Source organism: Rhinolophus ferrumequinum, chromosome 16, assembly GCF_004115265.2.
Source record: "Rhinolophus ferrumequinum isolate MPI-CBG mRhiFer1 chromosome 16, mRhiFer1_v1.p, whole genome shotgun sequence".
Classification (NCBI taxonomy): Eukaryota; Metazoa; Chordata; class Mammalia; order Chiroptera; family Rhinolophidae; genus Rhinolophus; species Rhinolophus ferrumequinum.
Window position 1 is genome coordinate 64,496,545 of NC_046299.1, and position 21,547 is coordinate 64,518,091.

The 21,547-nt window shown below is 36.6% G+C and overlaps 1 protein-coding gene across 4 annotated transcripts in view; it reads right to left on the reverse strand.

Annotated features, from left to right (window-relative positions):
* The window catches only part of PARG (poly(ADP-ribose) glycohydrolase), a 141,461-nt gene that overhangs the window by 106,122 nt on the left and 13,792 nt on the right, over positions 1 to 21,547 (reverse strand). For all 4 annotated transcript variants that reach the window (XM_033130973.1, XM_033130976.1, XM_033130974.1 and 1 more), the window contains 3 exons: positions 20,550 to 20,672; positions 20,341 to 20,424; positions 12,616 to 12,690 (listed from right to left, as the gene is read on the reverse strand). In XM_033130973.1, the coding sequence (XP_032986864.1) occupies positions 12,616 to 12,690; positions 20,341 to 20,424; positions 20,550 to 20,672 (282 nt within the window). The remainder of the gene's footprint in view (positions 1 to 12,615; positions 12,691 to 20,340; positions 20,425 to 20,549; positions 20,673 to 21,547) is intronic.

Here is a 21,547-nt window from a genome sequence, read left to right on the forward strand (position 1 = left end):
GGGATGAATCCCACTTGATCATGGTGTATGATCTTTTTAATGTATTGCTGAATTCTGTTCGCTAATATTTTGTTGAGGATTTTTGCAGCTATGTTCATTAGAGATATCAGCCTGTAGTTTTCTTTTTTTGTGGTGTCTTTGTCTGATTTTGGGATCAGGGTGATAGCGGCTTCGTAAAAAGTGTTTGGGAGTCTTCACTCCTGGATTTTTTGGAAGAGCTTGAGGAGAATAGGTGATAATTCTGTTTTGAACGTTTTGTAAAATTCACCTGTAAAGCCATCTGGTCCAGGGCTTTTGTTTGTTGGGAGATTGTTGATTACTGATTCAATTTCCCTGGTGGTAATCAGACTATTCAGGTTTTCTGTTTCTTCTTGAGTTAGCCTTGGAAGGTTGTACGCCTCTAGAAAATTGTCCATTTCTTCCAGATTGTCAAATTTGTTGGCATATAGTTGCTCATAGTAATTTCTTAAAACTTTTTGTATTTCTGCGGTGTCCGTTGTCACTTCTCCTTTTTCATTTCTGATTTTATTAATTTGGGTCCTCTCTCTCTTTTTTTTAATGAGTCTGGCTAAAGGTTTGTCAATTTTGTTTATCTTCTCTAAGAACCAACTCTTGGATTCATTGATCTTTTGTATTGTTTTTCTGGTTTCTATTTCATTTATTTCTGCTCTGATCTTTATTATCTCCTTCCTTGTGCTCCCTTTGGGCTTATTTTGCTGTTCTTTTTCCAGATCCCTTAAGTGTGAAGATAAACTGTTGATTAGTGATGTTTCTTGTTTCTTTAGGTAGACCTGTACAGCTATGAATTTCCCTCTTAGGACTGCTTTCGCGGCATCCCATAGATTTGGGGTCATAGTGTTTTCATTTTCGTTTGTCTCGAGATATCTTTTGATTTCTTCCTTGATCTCCTGCTTGACCCATTCATTATTTAGTAATAAGTTATTCAGCCTCCATGAATTGGTGTGGTGTGCCTTCCAGTTTTTTTCCTGTAGTTCATTTCTAATTTCATAGCATTGTGATCAGAGAAGACAATTGGTATGATTTCAATTTTCTTAAATTTATCAAGACTTGTTTTGTGGCCTAATATATGGTCTATCTTGGAAAATGTTCCATGTGCGCTTGAGAAAAACGTGTATTTTGCAGCATTGGGGTGAAATGTTCTGAAAATATCGATTAAATCCAAGTGGTCCAATGTATCATTTAGAGCTGTTGTTTCCATATTGATTTTCTGTCTGGAAGACCTGTCCTTTGTTGTCAGAGGTGTGTTGAAGTCCCCTACTATGATAGTGTTACTGTTGATCTCTGTCTTTATGTCAGTCAGTACCTGTTTTATATATTTAGGTGCTCCTATGTTGGGTGCATAGATGTTTACTAGGGTTATGTCCTCTTGTTTGATCTATCCCTTTATTATTATGAGGTGTCCATCTTTGTCTTTTAATATTCTTCATTTTAAAGTCTATTTTGTCGGACATAAGTATTGCAACTCCAGCTTTTTTCTCGTTTCCATTTGCATGAAATACCTTACTCCAACCCTTCACTTTCAGCCTGTGTGTGTCTTTTGTTCTGAGGTGAGTCTCTTGTATACAGCATATACAAGGGTCTTGCTTTCTTATCCAGTCAGCCACCCTATGTCTCTTGATTGGAGCATTTAATCCGTTTACATTTAAAGTGATTATTGATAGGTACATAGTTATTGCCATTTTTAAATTTGTAGTTAGGTTGTTTTGATCTTTCTTCTATTTATAGAAGTCCTTTTAGAATTTCTTGCAATGCTGGCTTGGTAGTAATAAATTCCTTTAGCTTATTTTTTTCTGGAAAGCTCTTTATCTCTTCATCAACTTTAAATGATAGCCTTGCTGGATAAAGCAATCTAGGTTGTAGGCCTTTGTTTTCCATCACTTTGAGTATCTCCTGCCACTCCCTCCTGGCCTTCAATGTTTCTGTAGAAAAGTCATTTGATAGTCTTATAGGATTTCCCTTGTATGTAACCCTCTGTCTTTCTCTTGCTGCTTTTAGGATTCTCTCTTTGTCTTTAAGCTTTGCCATTTTAACTATAATGTGTCTTGGTGTGGACCTGTTTGGGTTTATCCTGGTTGGAACTCTCTGCACTTCCTGGGTTTCTATGTTGGTTTCCTTCATCAGGCTGGGGAAGTTTTCAGACATTATTACTTCAAATATGTTCTCAATCCCTTGCTTCCTCTCTTCACCTTCTGGTATTCCTATGATGCGCATGTTGTTGCGCTTGATGTTATCCCAGAGGTCTCTTAAGCCATCCTCATTGTTTTCTATTCTTTTTTCTTTCTGTTGTTCCGTTTGGGTGATCTCTGCTACCTTGTCTTCTAAGTCGCTGATTCGATCCTCTGCTTCATCTAACCTGCTGGTAATTCCTTCAAGTGAGTTCTTAATTTCGGTAATTGTGTTCTTTAGTTCTAACTGGTTGTTCGTTATGATTTCTACATCCTTCTTTATGTCTTCTCTAAGCTCCTTAAACATTCTTATCACCAGTGTTCTGAACTCTGTCTCTGAAAGATTGTTTACCTCTGCTTCATTTGGTTCCAGTTGTGGAGGTTTCTTCTGTTCTTTTATTTGGGACGTGTATCTTTGTTTCCCCATTCTGGCTGACTCTCTGTGTTTGCTCTGATGTATTAGGTAGATCCCCTAGAGTTCTTAGTTCTTGCTAGGTTATCTTATGTAGTATGTGTCCTTTATATTTGACTTGCACTACTTCGTTCTTCTCTGCGTGTGCTCCAAAGGTGACTCTTGTGTTGTGTATATTGTCCTGTTCAAGAAGATCTTTAATTGCTTTTTGCTTGTGAGTAGGTGGGGTTAACTCCTAGGCTGACTCGTTGTGAGTCTTGGCTCTGCCCACCGCAGGGCGTTCTGCTGCGTGAGGGTTGACCACTTAAATGTGGTTTGGCCTCTATGGGCTCTAGTGCCTGCAGAGAATTCCCTCTGGGTGTGTGACTTGTAGGTCAAACCCAGTAGTACTCTGGTTTGGTCTGGAGTTGGCCTCTGGATATGTTGAATCTTGTGCCTCTTAAGCTGGGCCCTGGTAGGGCAGTTTCAGAACAAAGCAAATCACCAAGCACAACAACAACAACAAAGAAAAAAATCACATACATTCAAATGTAAAAACACCCGATAACCCCCACTCGACACAGGCAAAGATATCAAAGATATAAAGATAAAGCAAAACAAAACAAAACAAAGCAAAACAAAAAGCAGCGCCAGTCTTGGCTTAAGCCCACCAAGTAATGTCCAGGTTGTCCTCTGCTGTACCAAAGAGCCCCCTGTTTATTGCGCAGGCAGAGCTGGTCACCTGGTGCCCAGAGTGACTTTGGGACTGTAGATTTAAATGCGTGGGCCTGAGGGGTCTGGATGATAGTTCATTTACCTTTTAAAATTTAGCAGTACATAAGCAAGACTGCAAGTTGATAGATTTACACACCCTCATTTGCAGGGAAAGAGGCTTTACAAAGCCTTTCTCTGTTAAATCACAGGACAACACATACTATATTTTTAATAACTATAGCAAAGGCAAAAGATGCATAATTTCTAAGTTGCAACAAATAATTTATTGGGTATGTATTACCTGAGGTACAGATTTCCTGCTGTATTTACTATTAAAAAAAAAAAAAAAAGAACTGTGGCTTCCAAAGAGTAATATATTAATAGCCAAATAACTGCAACAGAACATTACTACTTTAAACTCTGATTTTTTTCAGTTTTTAGTTTTAAATGCTCTCTTATTCCTGTACTCCTAGCTCTCATTCTTCACGTTTAACAGCCACAGATGTAATTAAAAGAAGAAAAAAAAAACCCCAAAAACACACGTTTTGTTAGTTATGGCAGTCTTTACGGATAGATGTATGGATAGGAATGCTCTCTCATTCCTATCTTTTCTATTCCAGACAGAAAACTAAAGATGGAAAAGAAGATATAACAGTCACTAAAAACCTTAGGTTTCCTTTGAACAACTAACGTATGTGCTGGCAATGTTTGCTATACAAATCAATTTCAGAATTTAAAGCTCTCTATATTGAATAACATTTACATTTATTGTGAAATTATATATTCAGAAAGTACATAAAATGTAGATGCATGGTCTAATGAATAATTATAAAGCACACATCCATTTTTAAACGCCATCCAAGTCTAGAAATAGGAAGCAGGATCACAGAAACAGAAGTAACCTCTCTGAAACATACCTGTCCCCCCCCACACACACCCATCTTCAATCACTGTGGCTTTAATATGCTGTGTAAATTTCACAAGTTACTTCACTGAGAAAAGAAATAGTGCCACAGGTGTTATAAGATGGAAATATTTTAAATACCCATAAAATGCATTAATAGAGAACCTTTTCTAACATATAGGACATTTCCTGTGAAAATGCCAGCAGTAAGTATATTGATCCATTTAGAATACAAAGTATAGAAGTGTTTGAATTTAATTTTGTGGAACACCACACAGGAGAGTCATAAAACACAGATTATTTGGTCCTAACCCTTCTAACAGCTGGCAGTGAGGAAGACCAATATCAGCACTCAAGATGCAAAAAACACTAAATAATGGCCATTTCGACTCAGTATCACCTAAATATTTAACTATAAATTACAAAATAACAGATTGATCTCCATGATCTTTGCTAGGTGGGCTCTGACAAAATAACAAAAGCGTAGGCCACACTCCTCACGTCCATCCCAAATAAGGATGCTCACATGGCAGGATTAACAGGATTCTGGGTCTCTTACTTCTTGATCTAGATACTACTAGTGTAGAGGTAATAGCTGTAACATAGAACCATACTAAATGACTATTGATGTTACACCTCCTATTTCAGGTAGTTCGGACTACAAAATTTGTTACTCACAAAATTAGCCAAAGCAAGGTTTTAAGGAGATATGTATTAACAGCTCCCAAATAACATTAAAATTGATGTTAAATTTGAAACTCATTTTTTTACCTTAGCAAAGCAAGACACTCAGAGTTCAATCTGACATTTAAGTAAAGAATTTCCAAATACTGTTAATAAGCAACATTTAAGAACCTCCTTTAAAAAAATATTCTGATTCTAAAATGTGGACACAGATAATGCAAAACAAATATAATTCATTTATAATTTAAAATTTAGCCAAACAATTGTTTCCCTTGCACTAAAGATCTCCTTTTCCTCCTCCAACCCCACCCACATAAGCCCACTAACACTTACTCCTGGTCACTAACCACTGGCAGGCTTGGGGAATATTATTTTTGTGGGCCGTGCTATAGTGAAGTTCTATATGGAGACTGAATGAACAGAAAAACACAAAAGTGTATTAAATATTCAAGGTCTTGTGTTAAGCACACTGACAATAATAGAATAAAAAACAGTCACAGGAAAAAACATCCTTGAGTCTCTAGATAATCTTTACAAATAGGTTTCCTTAAATCTCTAACACTGGAATGGCTGAGCAAACGTATCGATTTGATAGAATGTTATGCAACCATTAATACTAAGTATGGTAAAGCTATGTAACACAGATTTTATAATATATCATAAAATATTTTAAACATGCTTTTATATCTAGATAAAAATATAAAGTATTATATATATGGGTAAAGATATCAAGGAGATAGTAAGAAATTAATACAGTACAATTGTGGAGACTCCTACAATCCTCTATGTTTCCAAAAAAATAAAAATCAGAAGGTCAAAAATCCCCTCTCTATAGAAATGTGAAACTGTCATCAGCACCTCATTGATGATCTACATTAAACACACCAAAACGTGCTATATATTACCCTTACTTCTGGGCAAGGTCACTAGACAAAGGGGAAACAAGATCCTGTGTGAGTAGTCTGATTACAAAGGGGGAAAAATGACTACTTTACCTTATAGCAAGGTGACAGAGGTATTCTAACCAATGGCATGTGTTACTACCATCACAAGGTATCAAATTTAATATTACTTCGTATCAAAATTAACAACACTGTCTGATATAAGCCCAGAAAAATTACAAAACGCAAATAGACCCTCCATATTTTATAAATTAAATGTCAAAGATTATATCAGTTTGGTCAACTTTTCATTGTATCAAAAATTACATCTCTGGTGAGAGTGAAAAGATAACCAGAGTCTAGGATATTCTGATACAGGCATAATGCTTCTATTACTTACTTTAGGCCTGCCTTTAAATATCATATGGGTCCAAAGCTCAAAAAGGTGCCCCGAAATCATTGGTCCTATCTCAAGATGCAGAATCAGTTTGGATTCTATTAATATGATTATGAAATTGTCCTTCACAGCTAACTTTTTGCAGAAATTAACAAGCTGACCCTAAAATTCACATGGAAATTCAAGAGATCCAAAATTGCCTAAACAAACTAGAAAAAGAACAAAATTAGAGGATTCACACTTCCCAATTTAAAACTTACTGCTAAGTTACAGAAGTCAAGACTGTGTGTTAGTGGCGTAAAGATAGACACATTGATCAGTGGCACAGAACTGAGAGGCCAGAATAAACCATCATGTTTACAGTCAATTGGTTTTTGAAAGAGTACCAAGACAACTCAGTAGCGATAGCATAGTCTTTTCAACAAATGATGGTGGGTCAACCAGAGAATTCCACATGCAAAATAATGAAATCTGACATCTACCTCACACCATATATGAAAATTAACACAAAATGGCTATTCACATGAAAAACAATACAAGTGGACCCCTAATTTACACCATATATAAAAATTAACTCAAAATGATTCATGAGCCTAAGTGTAAGAACTAAAACCGTAAATTTCTTAGAAGAAAACATAGAAGTAAATCTTTGAGACTTTGTGTTAGGTTCTTAGACATGACACCAAAAACAGGAACAAACAAAATAGGTAAATTAGACTTCATCAAAAATAAAAACTTTTGTGCTTCAAAGGACACCATCAAGAAAGTGAAAAGACAACCCACAGAATGGGAGAAAATACCTGGAAATCATAGATCTGATAAGGAACTTGCATCCAAAACATATAAAGAACACTTAGAACTCAATAATAAAAAGACCAATTAACCCAGTTTTTTAAAAGGACAAAGTATCTGAGTAGACATTTCTGTAAAGAAGGCATGCAAATGGCCAATGAGCACACGAAAAGGTGCTCAACATCATTAGTCATTAGAGGAAGGCAAGTCACAACCACAATGAGATACCCCTTCACACCCACTAGAATGATGAAAATCCAAAGGACACAGATTAACAAATAAGGATGTGGAGAAAGTGGAACCCCTTTGCATTGCTGGTAGGATTGTAAAGTGATGCAGCCACTATGGAAAACAGTTTGGCAGTTCCTTAAAATATTAAACAAAAGTTATTACATAATCCAGTAATTCCCAGGAATGCTAGTTATAGAACTGAAAACATGCCCACACTAAAACCTGCTCATGAAAGTTCATAGCAGCAGCATTGTTACTAGCTGGAAAGAAAGTGAAAACAATCCAAATGTCCATTAACTGATGAATGGATAAACAACGTGGCATATTCACACAATGGAATATTACTCAGCAATAAAAAGATATGAAGTATTGATATATGCTACAATATGGACGAACCTTAAAACATTATGCTAAGTGAAAGAAGCTAGTGCAGTTTACAGGCTATGTGTGTAATATATTTCCTTTAACTATTAATATTTCTCCTCTACACATTTTACACTCCACCATCCAAATACTATGTCCTCTATAACATTTGCCCCGTGATCCATAATAAAACTCTTGCCCTTCCACAACGCACCAGATGCTACCAGAACATTTCCTCCACTCTGCATAATTAGGCCCCTGCCTTCTGAGGATAAGCCTGTCAGTCAATTCTGTATCTTTCACATATAATGACTTACTATATATAAGGGTGTTCAGTGTTCTTTAAAGGATAAACATCATTACAATTAAAAAGAACACAGGCTTAGGATTCTAATAGTCCTTCATGTATCCAGTTAATAGTTACTAGTCACCTATTTTGTGCTGGAACTGAACTGAGCTCGAATCTAGATTCATCCACTTAATGTGGAACAAGTTACCTGAGGTCTCTAAATTTATTTTCCTCTCTCAATTAAATGTACTACCTACACATCACAAAAGTGTTTGAGGATTGTATTCAGTAATATATTCCTTTTGGTATACATATGTACTCAGAAAAATGCCATTTCCTTTTTTTCTCCTTTCCTCAAAGTAACTGAACATACCTCTTTAGGTCTATGAAAAAAATGTTGTATGTAGAGGACATACCCAGAAGAAAAATCTCAAATTTTCAAATCAAGTAATTTCAAATTTATAATTTATATTATGAAGCCCACGTTTTATTAGTAAAATTAACTACGGAGTCTGAGAAGTAACAACATTTAAATGATAGGACTCTCTTATCCCACAGTGATTCTATGTAGTTGCTAGAAAATTACTTTATTCTAACCAAAATTTGCTTTTCCAAGAGGCTTGAATATTATAGCTACACTTTCTTAGGCAATAAATTTAACAAACATATTAAGGCAGAAGATAGTGTGCAGGGCTCTTTATGTATTAGCACACTTTGAAGTAAACACACTGGGAAGGGTATGGTGATGCAGGACTCTCAGACACTGTTGGTGAGAATGAAAATTAGTACAACCTTCCAAGAAGGTAAATTGGCAGTATATGTCAAAGGCCTCAAAACCAACATACCTTTTGATCCAATAATTACATTCCTAGAAATCGATTCTGAGGAAACAATCAATGATACAAAAGATTCAGGCACCAAGATGGTCACTGTAAAATAGTAACATTTTTAAAAATCTACATTCAATGTACATAGGTGGATAGAATCACATTTTTTAAAAATGTTAAAAAGTGATTTGTTTCTCATTAGCAAAATCATGGGCAATTTTTAATGTCTTACTCTTTGTAATTTCCAAATTTTCTGCAATTCAAATACGTTAATGGTAAAAAAAAAAACAAAAACACAAAAAACAGTAACTTTTTTTAAGTGGCAAAACACTGTTTTCAGAGATAAGAAAGTCACAACATATTTGATTGTCATTCCAGAGTTTTAAAAGTGATTTCAGATATACTAGCTAGATCCTTAATACAAGCCATTAAGGTGGATGAAGTGGTTGTTTTGTCATTTTAACAAATGAGGAAACTAAATGAGGTCACGTGGCTTGTCCAAGGCCACAGAGTTGAGACTAAGAACCCACGGTTCTCATTTCTAATTCTATGCCTGGTCTCCACCAGTGGTTCTCAAAGTGTGGTCCCTGAACCAGCAGCAGAAGCATCACCTAGGAACCAATCAGAAATGCAGTCTCAGATCCTAGTCCAGACCTATGAATCAGAAACTCAGAGGGAGGTGTTTTAACATGCCCTCCACAGGACTCAGGTATACCATAAATCTGAGAGTCACTGCTGTGATTCATGCTGCCTCACAAATACTTTGTGAGATAATCAAAATCATCTCCGGGAAAAAGGGGGTGGTGGTGGTATTATCTATACCACTGTCAATGGCATTTTCACATTTTCAGGCTCTTGTGAATTAACAGAAGGTAACTATAAGAATTCACAATAATCTTAATGTCTAATTCCTAACAATGTAATTAACCAACCACTTTCTTTTGGATTGTCACTAGCAGCCCTAGAGGACAGACAAATCATAAGTACAGTAATGTCACAGGAAACGAACTGATGAGCATGTTGGAATATCACTAGCTAAAAATGCTCAGAAAAGGAAGAGTTTGTTGTATTTAGGTGTGTTGTGTGTGCATGGGCAGGGAGCGGGGACAGGAATCAGAAACATAACAAGTTTTTTTTTTTAACTCGAACCATTACTTCTAGGTAATATTCTTCTGACCTTGGTAACCCTGAAAACCAATATAACTACCTGATCTCCTGTGAAATTCAGGCCATAACTACTTTCGAAGCACTTGCTATATGTAAGCATTGTACTGGTGCTGTAGGAAACAAAAAGCTAAGAAAGACAATCTCTGCCCACAAAACTTTTAACGTACTATAGAACATCAACATTTCATCAAGAATAAAGAAAGGTAAAGAGAGGAAGTACCACAAGATAAATTTTAAAACGTGCCATGGAAATTCAAAGAAAGGTGACATCTCATTTTGGAGGGGACAGGAAAATGTGAATCTGAGAGAGACAATTTCAGTAGAGAAAAGTGGAGGAAGTAGGCATATCAGTCTCTTATTACAGAGCAAATGAGGCAGCAAGTAGGAGGGGAGGGTGTGTGCAGAGGGACAGAGGGACACCATACTGCGACTGCAAGCAACAGCAGGAAGAATGATGACTGGCTTACACAGCCCTCCCAGGGACCAACTCCATCACAGGCCAAGAAAGTCTATTTCTAAATCACAACTACTCACTTATGATAGCAATAATAACAATTCTCTTATTTACCTCAGTTATTTATCGGGAAAAAAAGGCCGGAGAAGGCAAGGCCCCAATATAAAAAATATAGGACATGTTCAAAGTTCAATAATTATTCTCTATTAGGTAAATCAAAATTACGTAATATTGAAAAAAATTTCAAATCAAAATGTTTCCATTTCAAAAATCAGTTACAGTTTCTATTATTAGTAAATGAAGCATACGGTAATATAGATGACTAAAAATAACATGAGGAAGAGTTATAAAAATGTTTTAAATAGACTGTATGTAAAAGCATAATTCTTTGGAGGGGACTTACTTACCTAGCTAAAGTATACTGGAAGTTTCTTCTACTACTAAAAATACACTTCAAATAATTCAACAATCACACTCTAGGCATTTATCCCAGAAAAATAAAAACTTAGGTGCATGCAAAAACCTGCACATGACAGACAGTACACAGCAGATTTGCTGTAACAGCCTAAAATTGGAAACAACGCAAACATCCTGCAACGCATGTATGGTTAAACAAATTATGATACATCTACAACATGGAATACTACTCAGCAAGAAAAAGGAACAAACTATTGGTGGATTTAAGGGAATTATGAGTGAGGAAAGGCAATTTGAAAAGGTTACAAACTGTAACCTTTTTGAAATAACATAATTTTAGAGACGGATAACAGATTAGTAGTTGCCAGAAATCACGAGGGTGTTGGTGGGCCTCTAATGGGCAGTACCAGTGAGCACAGTGGTGATGGAACAGTTCTGTGTCTTGACTGTGATGGTGATTACATAAAGCTCCAGTTATAAAAGTGCACTTACAAATAAGTACAGGTATAAATGGTAAAACCTAAATAAGCTCTTGGTTTCTTGGTTTTGATATTGTATTACACTTATCGAAGCGATTGACATTGGGAAGACAGAATGAAGTGCACGTGGGATCTCATGTACATTTCTTCGCAATTTCTTGTGAATCTATCATTACTTCAAAAGAAAATGCTAAGAAAGATATAATGCCATTTCTTCAAAATGGATAATGCCCATTCATTCCTCTAACAATACTATGAAAGTGGTATGCTTACCCACTGCTGAGGGCATACTAAATTATTAGTTTCCTGTGGGAAATGATTTTATAGCATAAATCCAGGGCCATAAAATTTTGTGGCCTTTGACCTCATCATCTAATTTCTGGATATCAGCTAAAGAAACAATTATCAAATTTGGGAAAACATATATAGTCATGTGCCGCGTTAACGATATTTCAGTCAATGACAGACCACATACATGACAGCGGTCCCAAAAGATTATAACAGAACCAAAAAATATCCATCACCTAATGACATCATAGTGCAATGTGTTACTCATGTGTTTGTGGTGACACTGGTGAAAATAAACCTACTGCACTGCCAATTGTATGAAAGTACAGTATGTACAATCATGTACAGTACATAATACTTGACAATAAGTGACTATATTACTGGTTTATGTATTTACTATACTATGTCTCATTATTTTAGAGTGTACGTACTCTTTTTACTTATAAAAAAAGTTTGCTGTAAAGTACTATCATTACAGCAGCAGTAGCTTCACACATCTTGTGTTTACGTCTCTTGATCACATCAGTTTCTCTTGTGCCGATTTAATCTCGTGTAGTTTGTACAGCAACATGCTGTGCAGGCTTGTAGCCTAGGAGCGAGAGGCTACACCACACAGCCAGGTGCGCAGTGGGCTGTGCCCTCTAGGTCTGTGTAAGTGCACTCTGTGATGCTCCCACAGTGAGGACACTGCATAACGATGCATTTCTCAGGACGTATCCCAGTTGTTAAGCAGCGCGTGACTACATGTGTGTACATGTGTGTGTGTGTGTTGTGTGTGTGTATATACCTATATATACACATATATATGTAAAGATATTACTACACTGTAATTGAGAACTGAATAAAACTGGATGAACCTAGATGTTTGAGAATATGGGAATCATTAAATTCTCAAAATCTAGTTGCGAAATATCATGACAGCTTTTGATAATGTTGCTAATGGTACAACTATATAAGAGAAAATGCACATTATGAGAGTAAAGCAAAATTCAAAATTAGCTCCTAAAACATGCATATAAAATAACAGGAAATATTTTTCACAAAATAAAAGACAATCGTGCTAGTGTGACAGAATTATGGGTATTTTTCTTAAACTTTCTTATAGAGTTGTAATATTATTTTCATAGCTAAGGAAATAAGCATACTTTTACCTTATCCCAGAAATCAACCAAAGCTGTGAAGTCCCATTTCTTAGAATACGCCACATTGTATTTCAGAATAGCATCCTATGGAAAAAGCAGAAACAAGAACCCTCATGATACAGTCAAATGAATTATCTATGAATAGCCTGTCTCCTTTATGAATTACATCCAGTAAATTTCTTAATGCTGGACAAGCTTCCTCCTACCATTAACTACTCCACATCAGTATCTATGAACAAACAGAATGCATGCTAATTTGTTATTCACTTAAGAAAAATGAGATTAGAAAGGTCAAGTAATAGGTGAAAAAACACCATAATTACTCTAAAGTAAGCATTCTAAACGGAGATGATAATACTCCAACTGGACAAAAATTGGATCCTGGAGATAAAAAATTTAAATATTATGATTTCTGGCCATCAAAAGGCATATATATATATATATATATATATATATATACACATATATATGTAGTATGATTCAATATACTATATATGTGTGTATACACATATATAGTATATTTGTAGTATTAAATTAGACATTTTAAAAAATGCCTAAAAAGCATTCCTGCTGTAGAGCGTAATAGTGAAAAAAAGATTGAGGACACTGTCCTAAAGGATACAATGGTCTCTTTTCCTTTATCATCAGCTAGTTTTATAAGCTACATATTAATGGTTATCCTCTCCCAACAGTTCACATAAACTACATGCAGATTTATGTAGAATGAAGTCAAAATAATACGCCATCTACTGGTCAAATATTTAACTGTCTGAATAAACAGTACTTTATATGTGGTTACCTGTGTTAAAAACAAGACAACAGGTTCAAACTGGAGTCGCTTATGCTAAACCCCTTATCACCTAAATATGACTTAGTTGCAGTTTCAGCTCTCCCAAAAATGGATTCTTAATCCCATCAATCAGGAATCACCTGGTTGGTACTAGTGACGTAATCAACACAATAGACCCCTGCCATCCCTTAAAGGAAGTGAACTTGTCACAACAAATCCACCTTTTGCTAGTATAACCTCCTGGTTCCTGCTCCCTTCTTCCTTACAAAAATCTTTATTTTGTACAGCTCCTGAGGGCTCCTTTCTATCTGCTAGATGGGATACTACCCAAATTCATGAATCACCGAATAATGCCAGTAAGATCTTTAAAATTTACTCAGGTGAATTTTGTTTTTCGAACACCAGGGTGGGGTATACATAAGACAATCCATTAGTTATGCAGAAAAAAACTAAGATTTACAATTATTCTTCATCACATCCTTTTAAATTTCTATGGATTATATAGTATAATTTACATGTTATATTAATAAAGTAATAAATATGTAGAATTTATAAACAATTGTTAATATTCATAACACACACCCCAAAATTTTACTGAAGGTGTATATAAATCTGAAAAACAGATTATTACTATAAATCTTCCAAATTTCCTCATCATTAAAGAAGTTTTACAAAATTAACACTGCCAAAGAGCTTCCTGAAAAACACTTCATGCCACATAAATAATTACCAAGCATCTTGGTTAAAAAATGAGTCAACAAAATGTATATTATTTACTTGGAATCAGGGGATATCCAAGTTCTTTCAAAAAGGGAAAAAAAGTATCAACCATAAAATAGCATGGCAAAAGAAGCTTTTATTTTTCTTTCATAGCCATAATATAAAATTTTCCATCAGGGAAAAAAAAGATTTTAAGGATTTTTTTTTCCCCTAATCACTTGTAACTGATTTTAGAACCTCACACAAAATATTAAAATAGCAGTGTCTATCAACAGGTGAATGGATAAACAATGCATATACTGAAAAAAACACTGATACACTCAACAACATGGATAAATCTCGAAAGCCTTCATTCTCAGTGAAAGAAGCCAAACACACTAGCACACACACTGTATGATTCAATTCATGTAAAATATAAACTAATCTATAATTTAAAAAGCAGATCAACAGTTGTGTGGGGCCAGTGCAGAAAGAAGAGTCAACCATAAAGGTCAAGGGGGATCTCTGCTGTGACAGGAATGGTCTGTGTCTTGAATGCAGTGGGGCCTTCATGGGTGGATGCAAATGTCAAGCATCAACAAATTACATACCTTAAAAGGATGCACTTTCTTATATGTAAATTATTCCTCAAAGTTGGTAAGAAAAAGCATTTTAAATGGCATTTAGACTCTAATTATATAATGGGGCTTTCCAATTAGCATTAACTCCTAACTATTACTATTTACTTTTACTTCAGGCTTCAAGTCTCCAAAGTAGTCTACTATGAGGTAGGTCTCCTATCATTAGAAAAACTGGACGCTAGTCTGTGTCCTTAGCTATCAACTACTGAGTGAGGGTTTTTTTAAGTGCATAATTCATAAGAGCATCAATAACTAAAACACAAAGAAGTCCATTCTTTGCAAATTACCAGACACATCATCTATAAAAATATTACTGTGTAAATCAACCTTTGAGGACACTGCTCCTATTTTAAACTTTTAACATTTTTAATCCCTCTTAAATCAACACCAAATGCAGAAAAAGAGCAAAAAGATTATTTTATATATTTATATATTAGGGATTTAATGTTTTCCCCTCCCTCTCATAGTGTTCTTACAGCAAAGGAAACAACTATCATAAGCAGATAGAAGAAAATCTCAATGGATTACTCTGTTCTATATAATCTACCGTAAAATAAACAAAAAAGGGAAATTCAGACTAAAGCAATTATCCCTTTCTAAAGTAATCGTGGTGCACTAAGGAACTGCTAGAGGTGAGTGAACAATGTAATTTATTAGAGAACACTATGATTATTCTGCATTTAAGTTTAAAGAAAAAAATAGGAAAATGCTTAAATAATCCTGTTTATAAGGCCAAAACGGCCCTTAGGCAGTGTTTCTCAAATAGAGTCTGGATAGTATTCTTGGGTGGCCTATTTTTGTGTTTGTGACTTTTTAAGTGTGGTTTTAGAATAAAAGGCCAAAAGACAACACACCATAGGAATGAAGACTGGTACTTTCAATAGATTAAACTGAAGGAAAGATTAAGCCATCCTAAGATACACCGCAGTACAGGAATATCAAATTCTAAAGAATCGGTACCAATATTTATTTATCTGCAAGCTGATGTTCTGCATACAGATTCCAACTTTGCATCTACCAACATTCACCAATTGTTTGTGATTAATTAAGAAAAGTAGTAAATACAAAAAGAAAAATTTTGTATTTTCTTTATACAGTATTTTGTAGTTTCTCAGCATACTAATTTGGGGTTTGAATCAGTGGTTAAAAAATTTCTGTGCAAAAAGGGAATAGTGACCACCAACTGTTTTTACTGTGATAATGAACACAACTCATAAGGCTTAAAATGGAAAAAAACAAATTGATATAGCTGTACAAAGTAAGTAAAAAGAGTTTATATTTAGTTTTATGTTAGTACATATGTAATTAATTTTATACTAAGAATAAGTAAATTCTGGCAGACCCTGAGAATTTTGCTCATTTTAAGGAGTACATTACAAGATTGAGAAACATTGTCTCCAAGGAATAAAATTGTCAAAACACACTATGGCACAATATACCAACGTCTTTCGTGTTAAAAAAAAAAAAAAACAGGAGCTATAAAAAGGTTTAGAAAGTTTAAGAATAAACTGTAACTATAAATGGAAAGAGCATAAAACCTGAGAAACTATACACAACAAATTAAGTGTCTCAAAGAAAATGAAACCCATTTTCACATTAGTGTGGAATACCTGTTACCGTTTGTAGTTATAAAAACGTTAAAAGTTGATTTCCTGTCAAGATGGTGGGGTAGATAGGTAAACCCTGCACTTGCCTACTCTCACAGCCACATCAAAACTACAACTAAACTACAGAACAACCATCATGGAGAATTGCCTGAAGTCTAGCTGAAGAGAAGTCCTACAGCTAAGGATATAAGGAAGAAGCCACCTCGAGACTGGTAGGAGGCATGGAAACGTGGAACGAGCTGTCACACACCTGCATGTGGCAGTTAAAAATGGGGAGAAATATTTCAGCTGTGGAGGCCCCCCATAGGAGCAAGAGGTCCCAGCCCCACACCAGGCTCCTCAGTCCAAAGTTCCAGTGCGGGGAAGACAAGTCCCCATAACTCTGGCTAGGAAAACCAGCAGAGATGGTGGTTGAGGGTGATGGAGGGCGGCTGGAGCTCCAGGCGTTCCTCTTAAAGGGCCCGCGCACAGACTTACTCACTCACTGTGAGCTCCAGCACTGGGACAGCAGCTTGACAGGCTCCAGGTACCTAGAGGGAGGAACTGAGTTTTCTGGCTTCAGAGCAAAGGCTGGAGGAGCAACTTTCTCACAGACAAAAGTGTGGAAGAAGCCATTATTTCTTTACTGAGCCCTCCCCCATCCTGGCATGCAGATGAAGGCAGCTGCCATATCTCAGTCTCCCTCAACCAAGCTAACACTATTCACCTCACCATGGTGATTCCCTGAGACCGTGCCCAACCCACTTGGGAACCCACTCAAGCCGCTTCCAGTGGCTTTGCCATATAAACAGCCTGTATTGTGTCATGCTACAGACTTTCCTAAAATCTCTCCACATTCACAAGACCCAAACAAGCATATTGTGGCCTCACAGAGCCCTGTACCTCTTGCTAAGCAGCCCCAAGCCCAGAAGTTGGCCTCGGTTCACACCTTGACCTCTCCCACGCACCTCCAAGCATAGAGCAATGGCTGCCATCTGCAGATTGCTTTGTGGCTCATGTCAGATGACCCAAGCCAGAACACAGACTTTGGCTGAACTTGGCCTGCTCCTTGGTGGGGCTCCTCAGAGGAGGCCCTGGGGCCGGCATGCCTGGCAGCTGGCTGCAGACCAAGCTAGAACACCACCTAGCTGCCTCCACAGGAGACACACCCAAAGGGCACACTGGACACGCAACAGAGTCCTGCTAAAGCGAATCCTGCTCCATAGGATCAGTCCCTGGACAATAGTTCCTCTACTGTAGTCACAGCCAGTCCTCCATTGATGTGCACACAGCAACCAAGGCTCAATTGCAACATGAGGCCACAGACAACCCACACAAGCGACACACCTGGAGCACACGACTCAGGTGACCAAGGAGACTGTGCCACTGGGTCACACAGGACACCTGCTATATAAGGCTACTCTATTAAGACTGGGAGACATAGCAGCCCTACCTAATACACAGAAACAAACACAGGGAGGCAGCCAAAATGGGCCAAGAAACATGTCCCAAATGAAAGAACAAAACAAAGCTCCAGAGAAAAAGAACTAAGTAAAATGGAGACAAGTGATCTACTAGATGCAGAGCTCAAAACACTGGCTATAAGCATGCTCAATGATCTCAGGGAGAACTTGAACAAAGAGGAAACAGAAAAATGGCGATAGAAAACATAAAAAACAACCAGTCAGAAATGAAGAATAAAATAAATGAAATAAAGAATACATTAGCGGGAATCAACAGATTAGTTGAAACAGTGGATCGAATCAGAGATTTAAAAGTTAAGGTAGCAGAAAACACCCAAACAGAACAGCAAAAAAAAAGAATCCAAAAAAATGAGGAGAGTTTAAGGGGCCTCTAAGAAAACATCAAGCATGTACCAACATTCACAGAAGGAGAAGAGAGCGAGCAAGAAATTGAATACCTATGTGAAGAAATAATGACTAAAAACTTCCCTAATCTGGTGACAGAAACAGACATACAAGCCCAGGAAGCACAGAGACTACTAATGAAGAAGAACCCAAAGTGGCCCACACCAAGACACATCATAATTAAAAAGACAAAGAGAGAATCTTAAAAGCAGCAAGAGAAAAGTAGTTAGTTACCTACGTGGGAGCTCCCATAAGATTGTAAACTGATTTCTCAACAGAAACGTTGCAGTAAGAAGGGATTGGCATGAAATATTCAAAGTGATGAAAAGCAAGGACCTACATCCAAGATTACTCTACCAAGGAAAGCTATTATTTAGAATCAAAGGACAGATAAAGAGCTTTCCAGAAAAGAAAAAGCTAAAGGAGTTCACCAACACCAAACCAGAATTACAAGGAATGTTAGATGAACTTCTATAAGACAAAAAAAACAAAACAAACAACTGATCAAATATATGAATAATGAAATGGCAAAAACTACATATCTATCAATAATTACTTTAAATGTAAATGGATTAACTGCTCCACTTAAAAGAGTAGGATGGCTGAATGGATAAGAAAACTAGACCCTTACATATGACAGATAAAGACAAATGCCGTATGATATCACTCATGTGTGGAATCTAAAGAACAAAATAAACAAACAAAACAGAAATAAACTCATGAATACACAGAACATGTTGATGGTTGCCAGCTCAGAGAGGGGCTGGGCAGTGGTTGAAAAAAGGGAAGGGTTCAAGAAGTACAAGTTAGTAGCTACAAAATAGTCATGGGGATGTAAAGTATAGCATAAGAAATATAGTCAGTAATATTGCAATAACTATATACGGTGTCAGATGGGTACTGGATTTATTGGGGTGATCGCCTCGTAAGTTATATAAATGTCTAATCACTACGTTGTACACCTGAAACTAATATAATATTGTATGTCCCTCTAATTGCAAAATAAAACAATTATTAAAAAAGATTAGAAAAACTTTATAAGTTTAAATAGATGTAGTGCCAAAAATAAACATATATCACCCATATTTTAGCTACCAGAAAAGCAATCTCATGGTTGCCCTTACAGTCTTAAATATTTCAAAAATCAAAAATAAATTACTGCCAAAATATAAGAACAAATTATTAAACTGCTAGAAGCTATATTAAAAGCAATAAAAAACAGAATGCTTAATGTATACTTTAATCATTAGGAAACTCAGTTTCCCTTAAGGCAAATATTGCTGAAGTCATAATTCTTTCCTCAATTACTTTTAAAGACATTTCGGAAACATGACAATTCTAAAACAAAAATAAAAGAGAAGCCTGGACCAAAGGAAATTGGATGTGGAATCAAGGAACAGAGGTCTGGGCTGGCCCAGTGGCTCAGGTGGTTAGAGCTCCATGCTCCTAGTTCTGAAGGCTGCCGGTCGATTCCCACATGGGCCAGTGGGCTCTTAACCACAAGGTTGCCAGTTCAATTTCTCGAGTCCAGCAAGGGATGGTGGGCTCCGCCCCCTGCAACTAAGATTGAACACGGCACCTTGAGCTGAGCTGCCACTGAGCTCCCAGATGGCTCAGTTGGTTGGAGTGCATCCTCTCAACCACAAGGTTGCCGGTTCAACTCCTGCAAGGGATGGTGGGCTGTGCCGCCTGCAACTAGCAACGGCAACTGGACCTGGAGCTGAGCTGCGCCCTCCACAACTAAGACTGAAAGGACAACAACTTGAAGCTGAATGGCACCCTCCACAACTAAGATTGAAAGGACAACAACTTGACTTGGGAAAAAGTCCTGGAAGTACACACTGTTCCCCAATAAAGTCCTGTTCCCATTCCCCCAATAAAATCTTTTTAAAAAAAAGAAACAGAGGTCTTATTACTCGTTCTCCAAATTATTCTGTGAGGCCCCTGGCAAGTCATTTACAACTCTCAATACTTTTATTCATTTCTTAGTGATAGATGGAAACCAAGAATGTCTCTCAAAAGAGTTCCTCAGGAAGCAAGCACATTGCATATAAATAATGCCATTACCCAAGTCCACTAGAGATCAAAAAATGTCTTTGAGGGAGGAGACACAAGGCCTGTAGGAGGCAAGAATAACAAAAAGAACACACCTTCAGGTTTTGGGGTCGTGTGAATTTGTTGAGAAGTGCAGTCTGAATCAGCTCCCATCTGCTCCCTGCAGTTCGCTCACCATTCTTTGAGGAAAAGGAAAAATAAATGAGGAAGCTATTCGAAGATCTTCCGCATCATAGAATCAGGAGTCAAGTAAGAATGTACTGTACTAAACCAGAGACTAAAAGAACATGAAATTTGTTCTTACCTCATCTTCCACAGGGTACAAGTTTTGTTCTGAACAAGGCATCTTAACATGCTTGTTGTCCCACAAATCTTTACAATGTGTTGGAAAAGGTTTAGGAACTTCTCCTGCTCGCAAAAGATCTACCTGAAATAGAGGTTAATAAGAAAACTGTAAGTGCATAAAAACTAGGTGTATTGTCTACAAAAGAATCCAAATAAAGCGGCCAAAGCAAATGCTATAAAATACCAGCTCCTAGGCAAGAAATCTTCAGCTGTTCCCACCCCTTATCTCCATTTAATCAGTTTCCAAGTCACCACATCCTGGGCATTCTATCTCCAATCTATCTAGGAGCCTGGTGCTCATTATCCCTTGCATGAATTTCTGTCAACAGCTTTCTATACCTCCCTTTCCCTAACTCTGTCTGCTCCCAGAACATCATCCCTCTTAAACTCTTATGTCACTTGGAAATAACATTATCTTTCTCAAGTATTCCCAGGCTTCTGATCCTATAATGGCTCCCCTCTGCCTATACTGATTCCAAATGATGTTCCCAGTTTGAAACTTTTTCTCTTACCCAAACACTATCTGGTTAAACATCTATTCTCACCTTCAATGCTCAGCCCAATTTTCATTTCCTCTAAGAAGTCTTCAGAAACTTTTTAAAAGGCAGTAGTTTATTCCCTCCTATTTTTTATTAATTATACTAGAGCACACTAGTGTTTCCTTCCCCCACTGGACTCTAAATTTCTTGAAAATAATAACCATATTAACGTTGTATTCTGAATATTTATAACAGAGCCTGGCATGTGTTTTTACATATATATATATGTGTGTGTGTGTGTGTGTGTGTGTATATATATATATAGATTGTTTTTCCTGAATATGGTAATATATATGTGTAATTAATAGTTACTATTAGTAAGTTAACAGTCCTTAACAGTCCTTATATATATATATACACACACACACACACACACACACATATATATATGTAAATATACACATATATGTATATATTC